The sequence below is a fragment of the Pyricularia grisea genome, chromosome VII (assembly GCF_004355905.1).
Source record: "Pyricularia grisea strain NI907 chromosome VII, whole genome shotgun sequence".
Taxonomy (NCBI): Eukaryota; Fungi; Ascomycota; class Sordariomycetes; order Magnaporthales; family Pyriculariaceae; genus Pyricularia; species Pyricularia grisea.
Genome location: NC_044975.1, coordinates 734161 through 756272, shown reverse-complemented (window position 1 = coordinate 756272; position 22112 = coordinate 734161). Strand labels below are relative to the sequence as shown.

Here is a 22112-nt window from a genome sequence, read left to right as displayed (position 1 = left end):
GTTTTTCTTTTCTTTCCTCTTTTTTTTTATTTTTTTAATTTTTTTTCAGTCTTGCCAACCCAAATATGGCCACTCCACCTTACTGCTGCCAGAGACCCGAGGTTCAAGGTAACACATTGATGAGTCTCCAAAGTGATGAAAATTATATACCAACTATGTTAATCTTAATCAAGTTGTCTAACAGAAAAGGGGAAGCAGCTGTTGACGTTCACGTTATGCTAACTGCAATTCGATTGTAGGTTTGTCACGCAATGATATGAGTGACCTACACAAAAATGATCATTGTGGATATCTGCATTAGAAATTTGGTAGAAAGAAGCTAATAGAAAAATAGAATAAAGGGGGTTTTGGGAAAGTCTTTTGAAGATAAGAAACAGGAGACCATAACATGAGTGTGCTGCTGTCGGAACAAGGCATTAATCAAAGATGGGGTAGGTTTGAAGAGGGTGCAGAGAAGATGAAGGACAGAAGCAAGTGAGACATAACGTTGATATGCCTTCCTTGTCATCAGTCACCCCCTAAACTCCCCTCGGACCCCGGGTATAAAAGAAGCCACATATCTCCTAGCGCCACAATGACACGGCACAAGAGACTTGCGGAAAGACCTGGCCTTGACCCACGTTCCGAAACCGCCTTATTTTTGTCTTTGCACAACCCCGCCGGTAAATCACGAGAACATATCCATCTCCATTTCCATGGTGGTATAAAAAGCTCTATCCGTCCGGCCAGAGAATTTTGAGGTTCGTTGATTTAGACATCGACAATAAAAAGACATAGAGTGAGGTTGTCACAGCCCTTCGACGATACCAAATTTTGGCGAGCCGATTGGTGGAAGGGGAAAGGCACTTGTGGGTGGCGTCTTCTAGTTGCCGTCTTCCCCGTTTGCCTCCGAGCCGTCGCGGGGACCCGCAGAAGAGGCAGCCTCGCGTTGCATACGAGCTTCTATCTCGCGCAGCTGAGACTCGCGCGCCAACAGCTCTTGGCGCTTCTCGTTGATCTCGCGCTGCACCTTGATCTCGATCTCGCGGAGCTTCTCCTCCTCGCGACGGAGTTGCTCCTCCTTGAGGCGGACGGACTGGGATGCGAGGTCCTCTGGCTTCATCGATGAGTCGCTATTACAGGATATGAGTTAGCATCAAGGCATAAACTGCATGAAAGCCAAGGAAATTGCAACACAGCGACGGATGAACATACACTCCAGCACCACCATCAACACTCCTGCTGAGCGCCTCGGTACGGTAGTTCTCGTAGAGGAAGTCATGGGTGATCTCCTTCAGATCAGCCAAATGGCTGTGGAGCAGTGCAGAGCGGATAGCAAGGAAGTCGGAGTGGCGAGGATTGTCAACCTCAACCACACCCCACGGGTATTGACGTGCGCGGACCTTGCGGCCGCCAATCTCAATAATGTCCTCCGATCCGACGATAGCGAACGGCATCAGGCCACGAAGCTCGGCGTTCTCCTCAACTGTGTCCTCGTCATCCTCCTCGATATCGTAAGGGAAGTTGTAAACCGGGATGCGGTAGTGCTCGATGTCCTCCATGACCAGCTTCTTGGACTCGGCAAGCTCTGCGGGGGTCAAAGAATCGGCGCGGCCAATGACGGGGATAACGTTAACGCGCGGTGCCAAGCGCTTCATCAACTCGATATCGAGCTCACGGAGACTGAAATCATGTCAGTCTGTATACATGCAGTGTTCTAGCCGGTGGAAGACATACCCGTGACCAGTCGGCGTGATAAAGTAGAGCATGGCGTGAACTCGGTTATCTCTGAACCTGGGGTTACGCTTGATTCGTGACTCCTCTGCCAAAATGTTGTCGTACTCCCTTTCGAGATATCCAACAATCTCCGAAAAGCTGAGCGGCGTCTGTTAGCACTTGTACGTGCTTCTGGGCCCACATTCGAGATGCAATACATACCTGGCCTCGTTGTCTACCTGGTCGCCAAAACCTGGTGTGTCGACAACTGTGAGAGAAATTCGTGTTCCATCCTCGTCAAGTTCAAGCTCTGAAGCACATGTTAGTTAGCCATACTGATTGTGCTTCTTCTCGCGTGTGGTTCACAACAACGCACCAACGGTGATATCCTTGATCTTGACTCCCTCCTCGACGTGGGCCGACGTAGGGTCATCCGAGTCCTTGTGATCGAGAACAGTCTTGCCGCAGAGGGTGTTGACGAAGGTAGTCCTGCCTGTGCACGCCAGAAACGTTAGTGGTTGTTGCATGCAGAAAGCTGGACATCGAATAGGTTAACTCACCAGTCCCTGAGGCTCCACAGACCATCAGGCAGAACTGAATCCCCTTCTTCACGTTCTTCTTACGGCGCATCATCTTCTAACCGTAGGTAAAGAGTCACTGTCAGCGATTTGATCGAAAAAGAGTGTCGGCACGGTCAATTGGCCGTGTAATGGCTGGTGTTTTGTTTTTTCTGGAATGTTGTGTATGTGTAAGATGGGTCGGTTGTCTGTTCACAAAGAGAACAATCCAGCCGGCAGGGAAGCGGTCCAGGAGGTTGCGGTCAACGTACGGCGGGGAATGACATGTGTTCGACTTGAAAGAAGTTTAGTTTTTTGGATGGTTCAACGTGTATCGGCAGCCTTGGTTGTTGGCTGTCCTGACAAGAATTAAGTTGCTGTCTCTTGTTGTTCAGCACAAGTTGAATCAAAGTTGGGCTCGATAAAGGAGGTGTGGTCCGCTCTCTTTGATGGGGCGGCACTCGAAATGCAATTTCACAATTTGTTGCAGCGGGAGGCAGGAGACACCAGACGAAGACAGGGGTGGTTGCCGTCTCAGCGCCACGGGACAGGGTCCCGAAGTGATGTGGATCTAAGTTATCACAAATGGCCAATCAAATACAGAGTTTCGTTTGTTTCTCTGAAGCACAGGCCAATGCCAGAAATTCAGGGGCCCTCGAGCTGTTCATATCTTCAACGCAAGGATCTGCGTGGGTTACATGGGGTTTGACTGACAGCTGGCGGCGCCTGCCTTTACCGACACGAGCAGTTTACCAGCTGTGAGTAATCCAGAAAGTCCCCACTACCTGCCTCCGACTGGTATCTCAATATACAAGTACCGTACAGGCATTGACAACATGAAATATAATTCGTCTATCCATCATCGGTTCAATCTCTAGAAACGGCACGGGCTTGTTGGACTGATCGCTCCTACATCTATGCAGCGTGGATCGCTGTACAAGCGAAAGCTCCGTGCGTTTTCTACCTTGGCCAGTATTTTGGATTGGTTTTGAACCTGCAGACGATTTACATAAGGCAGCTAGCCAGTCACGTTTGATTTTAAGCTCCTCAGGTGCCTCTACTCTAGCCTCATCGAACCTGGGGCGTCACGTTCAGAGCACCCACGGACTTTCCAGGTGATTTTCTTCACGTATAGATAATACTTTATTTTTATTTACGGTTCACGCATCACATGATCTTATTTATCGGTGCCTCAGCTTTCTGGTCACGGACTTTCTTTCGCCTGCACATATCTACATCTACCAAGCCGTTCCCGCCGAGCAACATCGTCCGTCAAGTCGCCGATCGGCGTTCCTTGAACCCGGGTATCCACATCGTAAACGACGCCGGCCGGCAGCGCATCCCAACACCCACAACCCCGTTGTAGGTTTGGCCTTGGCTTGGTCACATTGTCTTGCATAACCAACAATTATTTGCCTGACTCGATTTACCAACATCCCGCATCAGTGCATATTCCTGGCTGTGGCGTGCGTTTGTTCATGCTCAGAGGGCCATTATCGGTCTACTAGGTCTTCCGGCTTTCTTCATCATTTACTTCTGATTTCACCAGGACCTGGATCGACATAAAAGACGTCATCTCAGTTTTCAACCATGAATACGCGACCAGCCATCGAGGGTCCTCCTACCCGGACGACCCTATCGGCATCCTTCAATAGTGACTCCACCTGCTTTGTGGTTGGATTAACTTACGGATATGCAGTCTTTATGAGCCGGGATTGTGTTATGAGAACAACCTCTGGTATGTACATGCAAGGACCTGCCGTCTCTGGTGCACTGTTTTTTTGGTGACTAATCATGTTGACAGATCTGAGGTCTGGGGTCGGAATCGCCAGCATGAGGGGTGTTAGCAATGTGATTGGACTTGTTGGCGGTGGTCAGCCTGCTAGATGGGCCCCTAACAAACTCATACTCTGGAACGTACAAGCAAACAAGGTCTACCTGGAGATCAGCACCTTACTGCCAATCCGTGGCGTTCAGATGTCAATGGAACGGACAATAGTCGTACTGAAGAACAGCGTACGCGTCTACAAGTTTGACAAGAAACCAGACCTCATAACATCATATGAGACAGCCGACAACATTTTGGGCCTTGCTGATCTTTCGGTATCGGGAGACATGCTAGCCTTTCCTGGAAGGACACCGGGACAAGTGCAGCTCGTCAACTTTGCCACTGATACTGTCCGCATCATTCCTGCACACTCCTCCACTCTCGCAGCCATCCGGTTCAGTCCAGATGGAAGACTAGTGGCTACAGCAAGCGAGAAGGGGACACTCCTCCGGGTGTTTTCAACTGTTACAGGCGGGCGTGTGATCGAGTTACGGAGAGGGCTGGATCCTGCAAAGGTCTTTTCGCTTCGCTTTAATCCAACAGGAACCATGCTGGCGTGTACCTCGGATAAGGGCACACTACACTTATACGACATTCCATCATCAAAGAGCGGCACCGACAATAACACTGGTAATACCGGCGCGCAAACTGCGGCTAATACTCCAGGGGTGGGATTCTCGGATAGTGATGTTATCGTCAAGTCACCGACGACAAAGGTGGGAAACGCGGGAAACGGCGAAAGTTCCACCACAAACAACTCATCTACAAGATGGGGTATTCTCGGTCAACTGCCGCTGATGCCCCGTTACTTTCGAGACGTCACATCCTTTGCGCAGATCACGTTCGCTTCCGTCGATGATTCGCCCATGCCGACTACCTCTGCCAACAGCCCAGCAAACAACGCAGAAGACCTCGTTGGGGTCTCCAGAAGGGTGGGCAGTTCCCGGAATGGGCAGCCATTATCTTCTAGCAAAGATAATGATTATTCCATCAACATCAAACCGAACAAAGGCGAGATTGGCTGGCCTACAGAAGATGAGATAATCGTGATTGGAGCAGGTCACGATGCGCGGTGGGAGAGGTTCCAGTTGGTTCAAGAGCAAACGGGGGAGAGGAATCTTGTTAGGTCAGGATGGAAGCGATTTATGACACAGATATGAGAGCGTTTGGTCGCCTACCAGCTACTAGGCGGTGCAGACAACACTTGCTTGCATGTTTGCTCAATGCTGGGCATTGGACCGTCGGGCCATACTCATCGACGGGGAAGTTGTCTGAACCTGACGACAGGAAAGGTTGTTTTATTGGGAGTGCGCAACTTGGACAGCAACAGTGGACGACGTTACGCAGCGGTTTATTTATTTTCAGTTTTCTTCTTGTTCATTCTGTAAGGAGTTGTTTAGTTATTGAGGGCATGTGCAGAGGGGTTGGAGAACGGCAATATGGGGGATGGCGTTAGGGAATCTGGGCGAATATATCAGTACCAGCAATCACGAATACGACGAGCAATATCAAATTATATAACGAATTTCTTAGTGAGAGGGCTCTTTCCATCCAAAATTTGTGCAGAACCAACAAGAAAGTAAAAAGAAATACCGAAATCATGTATTCGGTACGGAATATCCCGACATGTCCGTCCAGTTCCGTACAGTTCCCTTAGCGCCTCGCGAATCATACAAACCATTACAATAGCAAACAATAGCAACCCAAAGGTTCTGAGAATCGTACAATTAAGCGTGACGATAACTTTGTTCTTCCTGATACCAAAAATCAAACTAAACCCGGAATAGCAACATCGAATAACCCAAACTACTCGTGGCCACCCATACCTTAGTTCTGCTGCTGGCTGTTAAGGATACGAAGGATGGCGAGGAACAGGTTGATAATGTCGAGATACAGGCTGATGGCGGCAGCAATCTCCTCCTCGACGTGGTGCGTGCGCATGACGAGCTGGGTGTCGACGAGGATGTAGCCGCTGAAGACAAGGGCGGCCAGGCAGCCGTAGATGAGCTCGGCGGTGGAGCTGTAGGGCAGGAACATGGCGACGAAGCTGAAGAGGACCAAGCCCCAGAGGGCGCCAAACAGGTACGGCATCCACGAGGTGAAGTCGTACTTGGTCTGGAAGGCGAACGCGGTCAGGAAGACGAACATGCCAGCCGTCAGGAGGACGGCGTTGAGCACGACCGATGAGTTGTAAAAGGTCACGACCACGGAGATGGTGTAAGCCTCGAGTAGAGTGAAGCCGCCGAGGAAAAGTAGGTTGGTGGGGTAGGATTTGCGCTTCCAGTACGTCAGGAGCATCATGCCCATGGCGCCGAAGAGCTACAAGGTTGGTGAATGTTAGTTTCTAAGCTATTCCGAACGATCCTCAATGTACACTGCAAGGGAAATGATAGGGGCTGCGTACAGAAAGCCAGAGGACGCCCGGATGCGCCCGAACCCAGTCTCGGTACGAAGTGCTCATGAACCCGAGGGCGCTGACGCCGCCGGTGATGAGCAGCTGGACGGTCAAGATCGAGTAGACCTTGCGGATGAACTGGTGGCGAATCTCGATGGTGGCCTCGGCCACATTCCCGCCAAACTTGAAGTCATCGGGGAGGTCGTCCTCGCTCGCCCGCGGTACGCCGCTGGCAAGACGCTCGGCATCGGAGGGCTGCGCTGCGGTGGAGCCTGTTGCCTGGTAGGACGGCGGAGCGGAGGTGTAATCAAGGTGGTCATCAGGGTCCTGCGTCGGAGCAGCCGTGTACTTGGCGTTTGCAGCCATTGTTGTTTTCTCAGGGCGAAACGAGGATTTGTCTACAGAGCGGTTGGTACTTTTTGGAGGTAAGTTTCAAAAACTACCCAGCGGTCGACAAGAGCTTTGAGGCGGACAATATAAGGCGTAGCGTTAGGCAGAGAACCTCACGAGGAAGGTTGTGGAAGCGTCGCGGGTCATCAGATCACCCCACAGATGGTTGGCGTCACCAATGTGAGTTGCTTTACTTAGTGCAGGGGTCGGGGTAATCCCTGCCAAGCTGCATATCCCACGTGATCGCAGAGCCTCGATCATGCCGAGCCACACCAGCCACAGAAAGCCTCAGGACTTTAGCCACATGCTCTCCTCTGAAGCTCCAGCCAATGAGGCCAACCTCAAAGAGATTACCGGCAGACGCCATTTCGCCGATGCGGCAAACGCGGCAACCCAGCACCCTAGTGCTTGCTGGGATAATGAAAAAAGTAAACAAGCTTATTGAACGCAAGCTGTGGGAGGATACTGTAGTAAAATTAGCGAATAACACGAACCGGAGACTCGAATATAAACTGGAAATGCGAAAAGACAGTCTTTCAATTGATGGGGATACAGCTTTCCTGTTTTTGTTTTTCTCCTTTTTTTTTTTCTTCTTTTTTTTTTTTTTTTTTTTTCCCGTTCTCATTGAAAGCTTCGTGGAACTAAAAGAAACTCTTAGAAAGTACCTTATGCAGTTAATATCAGTTTACGCAATTACAGTAAATACCCTGGCAAAGGTTCCTTGAAATACGCAGTACGCTTTACGGGCGGCCCCTTGCATACAAGTCTGAACTTCCAGCCGCTTTTCCTCCTTCCATTGCTTCCAAGACTTGCCGGCATTCCATTCCACCTTTCGGACCCATGCAGTTCATCCGATAAAGGGTCTAAAGTGCAATTGAAGGCTGAAATGATATTATTATCTGCATCTTCAATGGCAATCAAAGAGACCAAAAAGTTAATTGGGCACGCGTGTTGCTGTAAATTACCATGATGATTTCATTTCGCTGTCAAATATGTCAACCAAGCTTGATGCATTGGTGTATGCAACTACGTCAGGCTACTGAGCTAGCTGGATTCTCTTGCGCAGCGCCGGACGTATCAACGCATAGTTCGCTAAATCCTCTTAAAAGATCTTGTTATCCGTCTGTAGGCCGTTCTTGTAACCTGACTTATCTAGTCGACTGGAATTGACCATTGGCATTCGCTGGATCAAGTCCGTGTCAGTAGCAGTCTTTGCCGAAAGACGAAGAATCCGACACAATGGTGGGATTTGCAGCGCAATGTAGGCCCAGCTGGCCATTCCCCGCTTCGTTGGTATTGCCGCTGGCTTCATCCCTGTGGGTTGACGATCCTCCTACTCTGTTATAACAGGAAATTTAGGACAACCTGGTAGATTCGAGTCGTGCGTGCTTCGCCGGAAGCTCTCTTCCTTATGACCAACTGACTTGCTTGACTTGGAAACCGACACGAGGAATTTCCAATGCAAGCTAGAACCGGACGGCCCATCTCAACAACCAGCACCTTGGCTTCATGACAAGACACATCGAGATACAGACAACCAGAACCTATCGCCATAATCAGACCAGAGCACCCTGGTAGCGGATACCGATGAGAATCTGATCCCTGTTAACCCCTTTCCCCGCCATTGAAAAACACTGCGGGTTCCTTTCGGGAGAGGACCTGCACACCGCCCAACACTCCGCAGGCGACCCCACTTCCATTCGAATTTCGCCAGAGGTCCCCTTTTCTCGAAAGGGAGGTCCAAGACTCGGCCAATTTCGCCATACAACAAAAGAGAGGGAGAGAAAAAAAAAACAAAAAAAGACAGCTTTGACGGACGCCCTCGCTTTCCCTCCAACAGTCTAGCTGATAACGCAAAAAAGTCTTCTTTTTTTCGCAATTAGACCTTTTTTGTTCTTGCTTTGCTTTTGGACAAGCTTGCGACCAGGATCTTTGTTTTTACTCTCACTTTTTTTGTTTCGTGTTCCTGGGAAGCTACCACCTGGACGCGGACCTATAAACGAGTATAGTCAATTATTTCGTTGCTAGCTCCGATCTTTCATACCGACCGCGGTCCGGTCCTCAACAATCCCGCGCCGTGCCCCTAGCCCACCCGAACTCGGGGCTTCGCCCGATTACTTGCTGAACAGCAGCGAACCGCCTGCAGGTTGCGCAGAAAGTCAATTGGGGCCCTTTTCCACGTGTTCAGACGAGGAGAACATCCAGTCTCCAGGGCTAGCGCTGAAGAGAAACCTTGTTTCGCGCGCATACGCTTACTGGACCAGGCCACGCGAACATTTTTGTTCTGCAGTATCAAGAAGTTAACCAACTACTGGGTGATTTTTCGCAAGCAGCCACAAGGAATTCGACTATTCTACCTAGCGCCGCCCGCAAGCAGACCATGGCGCTTGACCAAATGCAAAAGAGGGAGTTGGCTCCTGCCAGGCCACCCTACGCACAGGTGCGGCGCACAAAGAAGAAGGAAGATGTGGCCATGTCTGGCTTTACGAGGTGGTGCGTCAAGCACCAAATTGGTATGTTCTGCTATTTTCTATGCTGATACTCGCATTATACCCTGAGCAAAAAAACACTAATATCAATGCGCACTCCCTAGGGCTATCCATGAACCTTCTCGCACTCCTCGGCCTCACTCATATCTTCTTTCCCAAGAGCCGCAAATACACAACCAAGTTCTTTTCTCAGTCCTACTACAACCCAAGGTCCGGCGAATACGGTATTGGCAAGGATGATGCCTACCAGATCTTCTTCTATATTACGATATTTACAGCGCTGAGGGCTGGTACCATGGACTATGTTCTCGCGCCGCTTGCAAGATGGTGGGGTATCACCAAAAGGAAAACCATCGACCGCTTCAGTGAGCAGGGCTATCTTGTGTTCTACTATGCTATTTTCTGGCCCATGGGAATGGTGAGTTTGCCTCGTTACCCCAGATGCGCCGCCCGTTTCTTCTGTGCGAAGTTGCTAATTAGGTGATTTTACAGTACATCTACTGCAACTCGGACTACTATATGAACCTGACCAACTTGTGGACCAACTGGCCCAACAGGGAGGTCAGTGGGTTGATGCGCGTCTACATGCTCGCACAACTTGCCTTTTGGTTCCAACAGATCCTCGTCATTAATATCGAGGAGCGCAGGAAAGACCACTGGCAGATGTTTGCACACCACGTAGTCACCATCATCCTCATCTCAACCTCATGGCGCTACGGCTTCACGCGTGTCGGCAACCTCATCCTTATCTTGATGGACGGAGTCGACATTGTGTTCTCTGTAAGCTTATTATATGCGCTGTCAAAAATCACCTGAGCCCCAACCGCTAACAATGTGCTGCGCTTAGGCTGCTAAACTTTTGAAATATACGGGCTTCAACACTGCCTGTGATGTCTTCTTCGGTCTCTTCATGCTTAGCTGGGTTATTGCGCGTCACTTCGTGTACCTCACGGTGTGCTGGTCTATATACAAGGAGGCGCCGAGCGTCATGCCTGACGGCTGCTTCCGCGGCCCGGCTGACAAGATCGACGGACCTCACCCGGTGCCTTCAGAGCGCGGCCTTGTTTACATCCTGGAGCCACTCATCAACAACGATGCATTGGTGTGCTTCAACGATGGGGTGAAATGGGGATTCCTCACGTCGCTCCTCTTCCTCCAGGGCATCTTGTTGGTGTGGCTTGTGGCCATCTTCCGCGTCGCCATCAAGGTCCTACGCGGGACGGGTGCTGAGGATACGCGCAGTGACGACGAAGAGGGCGAGGAGGAGGACATTGAGGCCGATGGCGTCTCGTACCACAAGACGGGTGCCGCGCTCAAGGATGCTGTCGCCGGCCGTGGTGGCAAGACGACGCTTTCTGAAGACGACAATGACGAGCCGATCGAGGAGGAGGTCGGCGTAGAGGACATTGACTTTAAGGGGTGGGGCAGGCGGTCGGGCGTCAAGAGGCAGGCCTCGTCCGCCACTGGGGTCAGTCTGCCCGGGCACAGCGACCGGAAGGAGCTTCTCGGCAGGATCGGTTGTGAGAAACAGGTTGACTGAGTTTTTCCCGCGGCCTCATCGATGCCAGGGTGTTTAGAGCCGACTTGGTTTTTATGAAGGCAAAGTGAGCTTTACTTTTCAAGACCGGCAGCCAAAAATTTAGACTCGGAAATGTGTTCTTTTCTCTTCTTAGATTATCATTCCATATTTTGCATTGTTACATTTTTGTTTACAGTCTTATCTCTCCACGGGGAAGCAAACTTTAACCATGACCGCAACAATGTAGTATTGTATGTAGCTGATGTACCGTTACATTTGATGTGTTTTGACTGGCGTTGTCTGGGGAATTCAATCAGCGTGGATCAAAGCGGAAGACTGTATCGTTCGTCTGCTTCTGTCTTGCTTTTGCAGATGGGATGAGTGAAGTACCCCGTATTTCACTAGCACTGTATCGGTCAGACGCTTAGTATTCGGGACCATCCGCATAGGAATTCACCAAACAAACGGCGTCTACTTGAGAAAGGGTCCCAAGCAACTGTCAGCTCCAGTAGAACATTCTGGACCAGGTATCACAGGCCCTTTTTGTCCGTTCCGTTGTCATCTGGACGTCTGTATTGACCTGGCGTAGGTAAGCATCCTACGAGGCTTCCTTGATCATAATAGCTGGAAACCTGAGCAGTCCCCACCATTGTTCCTGCGGCTGAACAGTGTAGTCATGATATGTAGACATGAGCCGCTTCCTTCAGGCCCCAGGTGACTTGGTGATCTTGCTTGCGTTGTTGTCATGAGTCCATTATAATGTGACTAGCTTTTTGTCATACAGTATTGTACAGTTCTATGAGTCCTCCTCCAATGCTGAAACGGAAGATCCCCCGCCTCCAAGAGTCGTGTGTTTTGATGATTACAAGATATTGAGCTGGAGAACAGATCGTGCAGGGTGTAGAAACTATCGGTGAGGGATCGGCGTTGCTGAAGACACCGATGTCCACCCCGGGGACCAAGCCTGCGCACTTTTGTTCAAACTCGACGTAGTGTGGTGGAAAAAAAAAAGGCTCCAGCGTTGCTCTCAGAACAACTTCGAAACGACGTCGATGGCAAAGGGAGCTACAGTAGAGTCATGACAAGTCAGCAAATGTCGGTTTGTTTTTAACTGGCAGAAGACTCTTTCGGACCCTTGGGGGGGGCAAGAAACGGCGAGGGGGGCTGCTCACAAAAGTAGAGAATGACGCTGGCAGCGACAAAGTGCTTGACCGCAAAGGTGGCCTCCTCCTCGGCCATGCGAAGCTGCTCCTCCGAAAGCTGGGGTGGCTCGACTGTTCGAAGGGGGCAATTGGTTGTTTGTCAGTAACGTTTAATGTTTGAGACTTAACAGCAACCCAAAACTGCCAAGACTTAACAACAACAACAACAACAAAACCAGAAAGGGGAGACAGAGGTAGTCAGTTGCAAATGAAAGGATGAAACCTACATCCTCCAAACATCGTGACAGCTTATGTGGGGCGGTGTGAAAAAGTGTTTGTTTATCGGTGTGGGAAAAACAAAACAAAAAAAATAGTGTTAAATTTTTTGCAAGTTAGTTGAGGTCGATGCAGTCTTCTTTGTTTTTTTTCTGCGGTCGTTACGTGATGATGTCGGCGCGCCTAGCAAAATTGAGTCTCGACTTTTTTTTTTTCTCCGTTTCTCGGGCCACTTTCAAGCGACAAGGGTCAGGCTGATAGCAGGTAAACTTTAATTATCCCGCGGAAGACGGGCGGTAGGTGCAGAGATTTCGAGCTTGTGATTGGCGGGGCATCTGAATCTTGCATGTGGCGGGGGCCGAAGATAACCGTGGCCCACGGTTAATGGCCGGACCTGACTAGCGCCGGTATCTTGGGGATTTTTAGTGTGTGGTTATCGAGGCTTTAAAGATTCATGACCAAAGATGATGACTAGACTAGACCTAAGTTGCAGAAGAGAAACAAAAATAGAAGATCAAGGCTATTTTATGCGATCAGAGCAGCGTTGTCAAGGGAGACTTAAATCACAAGAAAAAAAATAAATTGCCACAGAATCGTAATAGATGAATTGACCGTTTTGTTTTGTTGGACACGGACTGGTTGCCAATTGATCGAATTGCGGCAAGTTTAAGCTATAATACCGGTCAGCTGACCAACCGATAACGGACGGGTGCTCCTGGCCAGGCATGTAAGGTTGGCTGGGGCCCTACTTGATTCGACATCGTTTAAGTTGTACTTGCAGTTTCACATTCTTCACCGATTTTTTTTCTAATCTGTCATTTAGTTTTTCCACAATAAAAGCTAGAGGACAACACTCATCTGTTTTTTTCCAGAAAAGTAAGAAAACGCAAAAGAAAAGTCATAAAGCAAAACAAAAGACAAAAAAGTCAAAGAGAAATATAAGGGGGGCAGTGTCGGCGAGGCACATATACGCCCATCATGTCGTCACGAACATTAGCTCTCTCCCGCCATGTGGCCAGGATTGGACAGGTGCAGTCCTCACAGGTGAGGCTTCTGTCGAGCTCCCGGAGTCTTTTCAACAGCTCCGGTCTGGATTCTTCAAGACAGCAAACATTAGGAAAGTCATCCCAAGCCGGTGCCTTTGCCTGGCAGTCATCTCTCCGCCGCTATCAGAGCACCTCGGCTCAGTCATCGGGCGTGTGGGGAGAAGATGTGCTCCGTCAAAAGGATTTCCCCAAGATTCACAGCCTTCAGGAGTTCAGTGACAGGCACATTGGACCCGATGCGGAAGAGGAGGTGGAAATGCTCAAGGCTCTGGACCCGCCAATGGAGTCCATGGACGCCTTTGTCGCAGAGGTCATTCCCGCTGACGTGCGGTTGAGCAAGCCGATGGGTGTGTGGCGGAAACAGACCGAGCAGGAGATCTCGTCGAGCATCTCAGCCCATTGCCGTGACTCGCCCCCTCCGTGCTTCATCGGAAAGGGCTACTACAACACTCTGACCCCCGAGGTCATCAAGCGTAACATCCTCGAGAGCCCTGCCTGGTATACCAGCTACACGCCGTACCAGGCCGAAGTGAGCCAGGGCCGACTGGAATCGCTGCTCAACTACCAGACCATGGTTTCGGACCTGACCGGTCTGCCCGTTGCCAACGCCAGTCTTTTGGACGAGGGTACCGCTGCAGCTGAGGCCATGACACTATCTATCAACTCGCTTCCGTCTTCCCGGGTAAAGAGGCCCGGAAAGACGATGCTCGTGGCCAGCTCGATGAACCCCATGACCATCAAGGTCATGGAGGGACGTGCCGAGGGTTTCGGTGTCAAGATTGAGAAGGTGGCAATTCCTTCGCCCGAGTTCAACAAACGGTTAGAAGAGCTCGGCGACGACGTCGTGGGTGTCATGGTTCAGTACCCCGATGACCTTGGTGGACTGGCCGACTACCGTGACGTGGCCAAGCGTGTGCACGACAAGGGAGCTCTGCTCAGCTGTGCTACAGAGCTCCTTGCTTTGACTCTGTTTACGCCGCCCGGCGAGTGGGGAGCCGACATCGCCTTTGGAAGCTCGCAGAGGTTGGGTGTTCCCCTGGGTGGCGGTGGCCCGCACGCCGCCTTCTTTGCGGTTTCCGAAAAGCACAAGCGCAAGATTCCCGGCCGTCTTGTCGGTGTGTCCAAGGACCGCCGCGGTGACCGGGCCCTTCGATTGGCGCTGCAGACCCGTGAGCAGCATATCCGAAGAGAGAAGGCCACGAGCAACGTCTGTACTGCCCAGGCCCTGCCGGCCAACGTGGCGGTCATGTATGCCGTTTACCATGGTCCCGAGGGACTGAAGGCTATCGCTGAGGGCATCGTGCGCAAGGCCAAATACGTCCAGGCTGCCGTGGCGCAGCTTGGCTTCTCTGTCGTTGAGACCAAGGCTATCGATGGTGTAGTTGCTTGGGATACTATTGTTGTTGACATTGGTTCCCGCGAGACTCTGCGGCAATTCTTGGAGTCCACCAAGGACAAGTTCCAAGTGCGCGAGTTGACCACCCCCGGTCGCTTTTCCATCACGGTCGACGAGTCAACAACGCAAGAGGACATCAACTCGCTTTTGGCAGAGCTGTCCACCTACGCACCAAACAAGGGCGTTAGCCCGCAGCAGTTCAAGGACAGCTTCACCAAGGCCGTGTCGGCCGAGCTGCCAGGACACTTCAAGCGATCTTCCCCGTATCTGCAACACCCTGTCTTCAACTCTCACCACTCGGAGACGGAACTTTTGAGGTACATCTACCACCTCCAGTCCAAGGACCTCTCGCTAGTGCACTCGATGATTCCGTTGGGTTCATGCACCATGAAGCTTAACGGCTCGGTCGAGATGACCACCCTTTCTATGCCGGCTTGGTCGCAGTCGCACCCTGCAGCCAACGACCAGCCAGTGTGGGCTGATATGATCAGTTCCCTCAATGACATGCTTAAGAAGGTGACAGGCATGTCCGAGGTGACTCTGGAGCCCAACTCTGGTGCGCAGGGTGAATTCGCCGGACTGCGGGCGATCCGGGCCTACCACAAGAGCCGAGGTGATGACAAGCGCGATATCTGCCTTATCCCTGTGTCGGCTCACGGAACCAACCCCGCATCGGCCGCCATGACCGGCATGCGCGTGGTCCCCATCAAGTGTGATGTCAAGACGGGCAACCTCGACGTGGAGGACCTTCAGGCCAAATGTGAGAAGTACCGCGACGAGCTCGGTGCCATTATGGTGACATACCCCAGCACATTTGGTGTCTTCGAGCCCAGGATCCGTGAGGTCTGCGACATCGTCCACCGCCACGGTGGCCAAGTGTACATGGACGGCGCCAACATGAACGCCCAGGTCGGCCTGTGCTCGCCTGGTGACATTGGTGCCGACGTCTGCCACTTGAACTTGCACAAGACCTTCTGTATCCCGCACGGTGGTGGTGGTCCGGGTTCCGGTCCCGTCTGTGCCAAGAGCCATCTGGGTCCTTTCTTGCCCAACGCCGCAGTGCGTGAGGCCGAGACCAAGGCAGTTTCGCTTTCTGGTGCCAAGTCCGAGGAGGCATCATCGTTTGCCGTCAGCTCTGCTCCCCACGGCAGTGCTTCCATCCTGCCTATCTCCTGGTCTTATATGGCTCTCATGGGTATGTATCCACCTTCATCTACATAGTCTAGAATAATCTGACCGTATACTAACGTGCTTACCCACACCATAGGCCCTGACGGACTCAAGAAGGCAACCGAGGTAGCCATCCTCAACGCAAACTACCTCCTCGCACGCCTCAAGCCGCACTACCCCATTCTATACACCAACGACAAGGGTCGCTGCGCGCACGAGTTCATCCTTGACGCCCGGCCATTCTCCAAGACGGCTGGCGTCGAGGCCATCGACATTGCCAAGCGTTTGCAGGACTACGGCTTCCACGCCCCTACCATGAGCTGGCCCGTGGCCAACACCCTCATGGTTGAGCCAACCGAGAGCGAGTCCAAGGCTGAGCTGGACCGGTTCGCCGACGCTCTCATCAGCATCCGCGCTGAGATCAGGGAGATCGAGGAGGGCAGGCAGCCCAAGACGGGCAACGTCCTCAAGAACAGCCCGCACCCGCTCCACGACATCATCAGCGGCGACGGCAACGGTGGCGCCGGCTGGGACAGGCCCTACACCCGCGACCAGGCCGCTTACCCGCTCCCTTGGCTCCGGGAGAAGAAGTTTTGGCCGACGGTCGGTCGCGTCGACGACACCTTTGGCGATCTGAACCTGTTCTGCACATGCCCGCCTGTGGTGGACACGACGGGTGATGCAAACTGAGTTTCAGTTGCTTCATCTGAGTGTCGTTGTCTTTCTATTTGGGAGTTGGTGTGTTGATTTTAAACTGTGTTCCATGAGCTACGTATTTACTTCCATGTCACTTTTCTCCTATACTTTTTACTTTTTTGTTGTTCTATGGTATACAGGGCCGTCTCATTCAACAGAGATAGAATTCTGATACATTAAAAAAGACCACTGGAGTTATGGGGGGTTTATCAATACCTAGGCGGTATATTTATACATATTTCAACATTTAGACAGTTAGCACGGAGTCTCTTGGGCGAAAACAGAAAAAAAAAAGGTCATTCAGGAACTTTGTCTTTTTTTTGTGTATTATGTTTGCTACGATTATTGTAGAGTTCATGAATGAGTGCCGTGTGAAGCTCAAGCTAACCCATTTCAGTCAGTGACTTGTTACTGTGACAAGGTGGAATTATTCTGCCGGTTGCGTAAATTTCAACAATTACAGATATTCCATTCCAGAATGTTATCAAATAGGCTGAGCGGAGCAAAAAGAAGATCAACAAACTTCTGTCTTGTACTTCCTATGCAGCGAACGGTTCCATCGACGATCATATGCCCGAGGTATGGCAGCCAGGAAGATAGCCGATATCAAGGGTAACCTAACCTTTTTTGACTTTCAATTTACTTTGTACTGTAGTTGGTAGAACACCAAAAGATGATGTGGGGTGAGAGTACGCAATCGGACTGAAAAAAGGAGATGGGGGAGGGGGGGAGGTGAAAAAAAGAAAAGTAGGCAAGAAAACAATCACAAAGGGTTGTCTAATCTACAGTACCAGGGAATAAAATCAACCAACCAAACAAACTAAATCTTTTCTTGAGGCCGATCTTTAGCAAAGGAGGGGCGGCCGCATTAATATGACGGGCATTTGGTCTCGGCTTGCGTCTCTGGTGGTTCCTCGGTCCTGTTTCACGTCCCAGGTGGTCATCCGTGCAGGCTGCTCTGTGGTTGGACCGAATTCGGGCCAAAATACAAAGGACGAAGTACGCAGACTGATATTTCTAGTTTGTGTATGGTTTGTTTTTTGGGACGGAATTTTTTGTTATTTGTCTAGCGACCAATAGATATTCTTTTCGTGTTACCATTATTGGAAAAAGCAACTATGGGGAACCCATGCTCATTTGTATATTTTGGGAGTAACCTAATGCCGTCATGGCATGATATACGAAGTATATTGCCCGACTAAGTATATAGTAAGCGTATTTTGTGTCACACTATGTTTTTACTCTACAATACTTTCAAACCCCTATCTATGAGATACTTGCTGGTATCACACAAATGAATCAAATCCTCCAATTCCAACAACACCCGTGCTCGCCGTTTTAGTTCTCGCCGGTTGCTTAATGTAATTAATCCGGCAGCTCGCCACCAAAGAAAGACCAAGAGACCAAGAGACCAAGCCCTGCCACTTTGAACGGCTCAAATCTCTGTCTTGTTGCTTCATCCTGACTCTGCACATGCCGCCCAAGGCGATCCTCGAAAGCTTGCAGATTCCGACACATCAGACGATGACTTCACAGCCTCCGTGGCCTGCTGACTAAAATGTGAAAGCTCACAAACACAAAAACGAACACAGCCTTTCTCACATCGTAACAGAAAATGTAGCTCTTGAAGTTTGTTATCATCATTACAAAGAATAGCAAAAAGAATATCAACAAGAACGCCACGTCCAGACAGCTGCCTCAGCCGTCTCAAATGCCGCCAGCATGAGATCCCTACCGATCCCAATCATATCATACTTTCTAGAGCTCTGGGCACCACCGATGGACGGCCCATCGATGCATCTAGCCTCGACGCCGGCGGTAGCGCAGCAGCTCACCGTCCCGAACATACTGACACCGTCGTCATCATCACAAGATGGACCCGCAGTCAACTTTTCCCTGCCGCGGGTGGCCAGCACGACGGAGCTGGGCATCGCCGAGGACGCGATGCTGAACCGAGACTCGTGCAACTCTGCGCGCTTCGCCAACCGGACGCTGTGGACCTGCCGCGACACCCAATGGGTAATGGCCAATGGGCTGCCGCAGCTCGCCATCTTCAGCAGCACGGCCAGCTGGACCGACGACGGGGAGCCGCTGCGGATGTACGGCTACCAGGACGGCCGGGCCTTCTTCCCCCTGCTCGACGGGAACTGCAACGACAGCCAGGCCGGCATGTGCGGCGACGGCACCCGCTACTCCATCTGGCCCGACAGCCCACCGCTGGTGGTGGAGAACGAGGCCTCGGATCCCGAAGACGTCGTGTCCGCCTACACTTGGGTCAAGAAGTTCCGCATAGACGAGAACCTCAAGACCTCGGACCCGGACCCGGCCTCGACGCTTTACCGGATCGACTACGACGTCACAACCGGCAGCAGCAACAAATCCGCCCTCCCGCACGTCGCCGTCGTCAACGCATCCTTCTACCCGTGTAGGGGGGTGGCGTACGGCAACTATGGGCACGTGACGCGCGACGGCATGACCTATCTCTACGGCCAAATGTCCAACGGGGTCGTGTCGCTGGCGCGGACGAGGGCGACGCGCGCCTCCATCGAGGACGAGTCCACGTACGAGTACTTTACGCTGGGCCGGTGGACAAACGTGAAGCCGCCGTCATATGCCGTGGAGAAGACGAGCTGCTGCGAGATTCCCAACGCGTCCGCGGGCGGGCAGGGGACGTACTTTTGGTCCGACAAGTGGAGGCGGTACGTCTGGATCGGCCAGGCGGGTTTCACGGTGGCGCCGGATTTTTACATCACCACCGCGCCGGCTCCCGAGGGCCCGTGGGATAAACCCGTCATGTTTTACAAGGGGGTTGGGGGGAATTATTCCCTGAGTGCGTACAGCCTCCAGGCGCATCCGGGTGTGAGGCTGGGAGATGCCGGCGGTGGTGGTGATTGGAAGGGCGAGGAGATGGTCATATCTTACACCAAGAATGATGTCGTCTATGTGAACTCGGAGGTGTTTTTGAACGTCTACACCACACCTTTGGTCAGGGTTAGGTGGGAATAGAGGGGCTTTGGTGGCACGAGAGGTTTCTGAGCATATTTTGGGTTGGTTGCCTGTCTTTGTTTGGAGTGGTTCACTTGTGATAGATCAACCCTACAAGTAACTTGTAAAATATCAACTTTGTGTTGACGCTCCTGTGAAAACGATCAGTAACTGTGAGTAGATTTTTTGTTACAAGTCTTTCACATGCCGCACTCCTTTGCTGCTGGATCTCGGTCAAACATGTTCCAACGACCGTATACCGCCATTCTTGCAAAGTTGATCCCAGACTACCTGAATCAGTAGCCAGAGACCACCCAGTGGCAAGTCTCATCGGTCCGTTTGCAGTACGCACTGAAAAACCGAGGTTTCAGTGCACTGCCAGCTGCACTGCAGCTTTTAGGAGCGTTGATGGCAAGACCCAAACATGGCTTCAGGTTTCAACTGCTTGCTCTGCTCACAAGCTGAAGTTCAGGTTAACTTAACGGGACATGTGGTTTTCGGCTGCAAGCGTCGGCAAGAATGCGCGCAGACCACCGGCCCCCCGGAGAAGTGCCAAGACCGTCATATGCGCCATGGGCGCTGATGTGTGCAGCACGGTGCGGGATCGGGTCCGCTCAAGGAAGGGGACGGCAAATACCACATTCCTCTCCGTGTTTCACCTTTTCTTTTTTCATCGGGTAGACGCAAAGCCCGAATGTTTTCTATAATTAGTCTCACCCCCCCAAAATCTCAAGCCTCGGACACTTCCCGAATAGTCCGGACAAACTGCTCCGGGTCGTGCGCAAACCTGCCCAGGAAGAGCCCGTCCACCCCATCTTTGAGCTTCTCAAACAATCCCGGCCCGGCACTTCCGCCGTACAAAATCCTCACCGCCCCCTCCCTGGTCCGCACGCACTCCAGCTCCCGGATGCCCCGGGTCACAGCAACCACGTACTCTGGGGCGGCGGGCTGCGCGGCCCCGATGGCCCAGACGGGCTCGTAGGCGAGCACGACCTCTGCGCTACCGGGCACGGCAGCCATGACAGATTGAACCTGGACGGCGACGTCGGCAACAGCCGCGGAGATTTCATCCTGGCGTGCCGTCTCACCGACGCACACGAGCGGGATCATGCCGTTGCGGACGACGGCGGCGGTCTTGGCGGCGGCGGAGGCATCGGTCTCGGCAAACAATCGCCTGCGCTCGGCGTGGCCCAGCTCGACGATCCGACAGCCCACCTCGGCCAGCACGGATGGGGAAACCTCGCCCGTGTAGGCGCCGGCGTCTTCCGAGTAGCAGTCCTGTGCGCCGGGGAGGATCGGGGAGGAGGCGGCGCGGAGCTGTTGGATGGAAGGAAGCAGGGTGATGTGGTCCGGGATGATGAAGACGTCGGTGTTGGAGGGGATAGTGGGCAGTAGGGAGAGGAGGCTGGTGATGTAGGAGGATGTGCGGGCGGCGGAGAAGTACATCTTTGTTGACACGCCGACGATGCGGCGGGGTGGTGAAGATGTGGACATGGTGGGTTGTGTTTGTTGTGTTTTATGAGTGATGGCTTTTTTTATTGTTCAAATTCTCAAATATTAACATGAAATGACTCTGGAGCTCATTCTTGTTTTTCAGTTGATTCCACACACTACAGTTTCAGTACAATACTGTGAGTCTTGGAGACCTTTGACGCCCTGTTATGCTAAACTCAGGCACTCGACATAATGGATGATGCTGTCAGTGACCCACTGTGGGGGCGTCTCAACAGCCTAAATCTCTCCGAAAGAACCCCAATTGTAAACCCCGACGCGAGGTTCTCTCTTTTTTTTTCTTTTTCTTCGGTATCGGCTGGGATTGACGCGACAAAACTCCATGTTCGTGTGAGTGCTCCGGCGTCAACCACAAATCATTTCTCTTGCTCTGCCTGTGTGGTGCTTATTTAGACCTTACTTCTTTGTTTATGGCCACTGAGAGTTTAAATGGACATGCCTGATCCCGCCCACAAGTACACCTAGCAAATGAGGGAATCCGAGCCGAGCCGACTCTACTGTCTCTCTCCTTCGTCGCGATCCGCCAATGGCCACAAACCATCTCGGATTACCTATTTGGGACATCCGAGGCGCAAACACACAAGGTCGTGACCATCCGCGGGGCAGGACAAGACCCCGCGGCGCAATTTCCCTTGAGTACATCAATGTTCAGGAAAAGGTTAGACCTTTGCCGCAGCCCCGTCTCCAAGAAAAAAAAAAAGAAAAAAAAACCCCCATAGCCCTGAACAAGAGACAAGCCAAGGGGAAAGTCTAGGCGCCCCCGCATATCAAGTCTGACCCAAGGTGGCCCGACCTCGGGGTGGATCAACCCCGAGTGGTGGTAAGCTTGTAAAGGGTCCCCGAAAAGCCCAAAGTCGGGTCGGGCGAGAATATTCCAAAGAGTGGAGGGAGGCAGGGAGAGAGCGGGGGAAAAGGGGTGCTGCATCGTTGCTCTCCACTGCCATGTATGCGGACAGAATATGTCCCCGGAAAGGAACATTCGAATCAGACATGGGCATCCTTTCCAGGCCAGTATG

At 51.8% G+C, this 22112-nt stretch overlaps 8 protein-coding genes across 8 annotated transcripts; 4 read left to right on the top strand and 4 right to left on the bottom strand.

The window, feature by feature from the left end:
* Positions 1-262: 262 nt before the first annotated feature.
* Positions 263-2753, bottom strand: PgNI_10256 (uncharacterized protein). Its single transcript, XM_031130230.1, has 7 exons — positions 2525-2753; positions 2256-2331; positions 2072-2188; positions 1918-2005; positions 1717-1854; positions 1195-1662; positions 263-1112 (listed from the first exon to the last, which is right to left on the bottom strand). The coding sequence occupies exons 1-7, from the start codon at positions 2537-2539 to the stop codon at positions 863-865; spliced, it is 1152 nt and encodes a 383-aa protein (XP_030980233.1). The 5' UTR covers positions 2540-2753; the 3' UTR covers positions 263-862.
* Positions 2754-3211: 458 nt separating this feature from the next.
* On the bottom strand, positions 3212-6841 carry PgNI_10254 (uncharacterized protein; the record flags this gene model as incomplete). The annotated part of the gene is made up of 2 exons (XM_031130228.1): positions 3212-6399; positions 6485-6841. The coding sequence occupies 2 exons, from the start codon at positions 6839-6841 to the stop codon at positions 5908-5910; spliced, it is 849 nt and encodes a 282-aa protein (XP_030980235.1). The 3' UTR covers positions 3212-5907.
* PgNI_10255 (uncharacterized protein) lies at positions 3843-5240 on the top strand (the record flags this gene model as incomplete). The annotated part of the gene is made up of 2 exons (XM_031130229.1): positions 3843-3990; positions 4057-5240. 2 exons carry the CDS (start codon positions 3843-3845, stop codon positions 5238-5240), a joined length of 1332 nt encoding a protein of 443 aa, XP_030980234.1.
* Positions 6842-8266: 1425 nt separating the features above from the next.
* PgNI_10253 (uncharacterized protein) lies at positions 8267-11006 on the top strand. Its single transcript, XM_031130227.1, has 4 exons — positions 8267-9378; positions 9459-9772; positions 9847-10134; positions 10202-11006. The coding sequence occupies exons 1-4, from the start codon at positions 9246-9248 to the stop codon at positions 10892-10894; spliced, it is 1428 nt and encodes a 475-aa protein (XP_030980074.1). The 5' UTR covers positions 8267-9245; the 3' UTR covers positions 10895-11006.
* Positions 11007-11236: 230 nt separating this feature from the next.
* Positions 11237-12951, bottom strand: PgNI_10252 (uncharacterized protein). The gene is made up of 3 exons (XM_031130226.1): positions 12303-12951; positions 12046-12147; positions 11237-11938 (listed from the first exon to the last, which is right to left on the bottom strand). The coding sequence occupies exons 1-3, from the start codon at positions 12313-12315 to the stop codon at positions 11901-11903; spliced, it is 153 nt and encodes a 50-aa protein (XP_030980075.1). The 5' UTR covers positions 12316-12951; the 3' UTR covers positions 11237-11900.
* Positions 12952-13112: 161 nt separating this feature from the next.
* On the top strand, positions 13113-16894 carry PgNI_10251 (uncharacterized protein). The gene is made up of 2 exons (XM_031130225.1): positions 13113-15928; positions 16001-16894. The coding sequence occupies exons 1-2, from the start codon at positions 13270-13272 to the stop codon at positions 16591-16593; spliced, it is 3252 nt and encodes a 1083-aa protein (XP_030980236.1). The 5' UTR covers positions 13113-13269; the 3' UTR covers positions 16594-16894.
* A 1427-nt stretch (positions 16895-18321) lies between these two features.
* On the top strand, positions 18322-19605 carry PgNI_10250 (uncharacterized protein; the record flags this gene model as incomplete). Its single annotated transcript, XM_031130224.1, has 1 exon — positions 18322-19605. One exon carries the CDS (start codon positions 18322-18324, stop codon positions 19603-19605), a length of 1284 nt encoding a protein of 427 aa, XP_030980237.1.
* Positions 19606-20313: 708 nt separating this feature from the next.
* PgNI_10249 (uncharacterized protein) lies at positions 20314-21078 on the bottom strand (the record flags this gene model as incomplete). The annotated part of the gene is made up of 1 exon (XM_031130223.1): positions 20314-21078. The coding sequence occupies one exon, from the start codon at positions 21076-21078 to the stop codon at positions 20314-20316; it is 765 nt and encodes a 254-aa protein (XP_030980085.1).
* Positions 21079-22112: the final 1034 nt, after the last annotated feature.

Excerpts from the sequence above, each read along its gene's own strand:
- PgNI_10256 (XM_031130230.1), bottom strand. Across the intron at positions 2,189-2,255 it reads CTGTGGAGCCTCAGGGACTG|GCAGGACTACCTTCGTCAAC; the intron begins GTGAGTTAACCT and ends TGGCGTGCACAG. Across the intron at positions 1,855-1,917 it reads CAGGTAGACAACGAGGCCAG|CTTTTCGGAGATTGTTGGAT; the intron begins GTATGTATTGCA and ends GACGCCGCTCAG.
- PgNI_10253 (XM_031130227.1), top strand. The coding sequence starts at position 9,246 with ATGGCGCTTGACCAAATGCAAAAGAGGGAGTTGGCTCCTGCCAGGCCA. Across the intron at positions 9,379-9,458 it reads GTGCGTCAAGCACCAAATTG|GGCTATCCATGAACCTTCTC; the intron begins GTATGTTCTGCT and ends CGCACTCCCTAG. Across the intron at positions 10,135-10,201 it reads GAGTCGACATTGTGTTCTCT|GCTGCTAAACTTTTGAAATA; the intron begins GTAAGCTTATTA and ends TGCTGCGCTTAG.
- PgNI_10252 (XM_031130226.1), bottom strand. Across the intron at positions 11,939-12,045 it reads CAGCGTCATTCTCTACTTTT|CTCCCTTTGCCATCGACGTC; the intron begins GTGAGCAGCCCC and ends ACTCTACTGTAG.
- PgNI_10251 (XM_031130225.1), top strand. The coding sequence starts at position 13,270 with ATGTCGTCACGAACATTAGCTCTCTCCCGCCATGTGGCCAGGATTGGA. Across the intron at positions 15,929-16,000 it reads GTCTTATATGGCTCTCATGG|GCCCTGACGGACTCAAGAAG; the intron begins GTATGTATCCAC and ends CCCACACCATAG.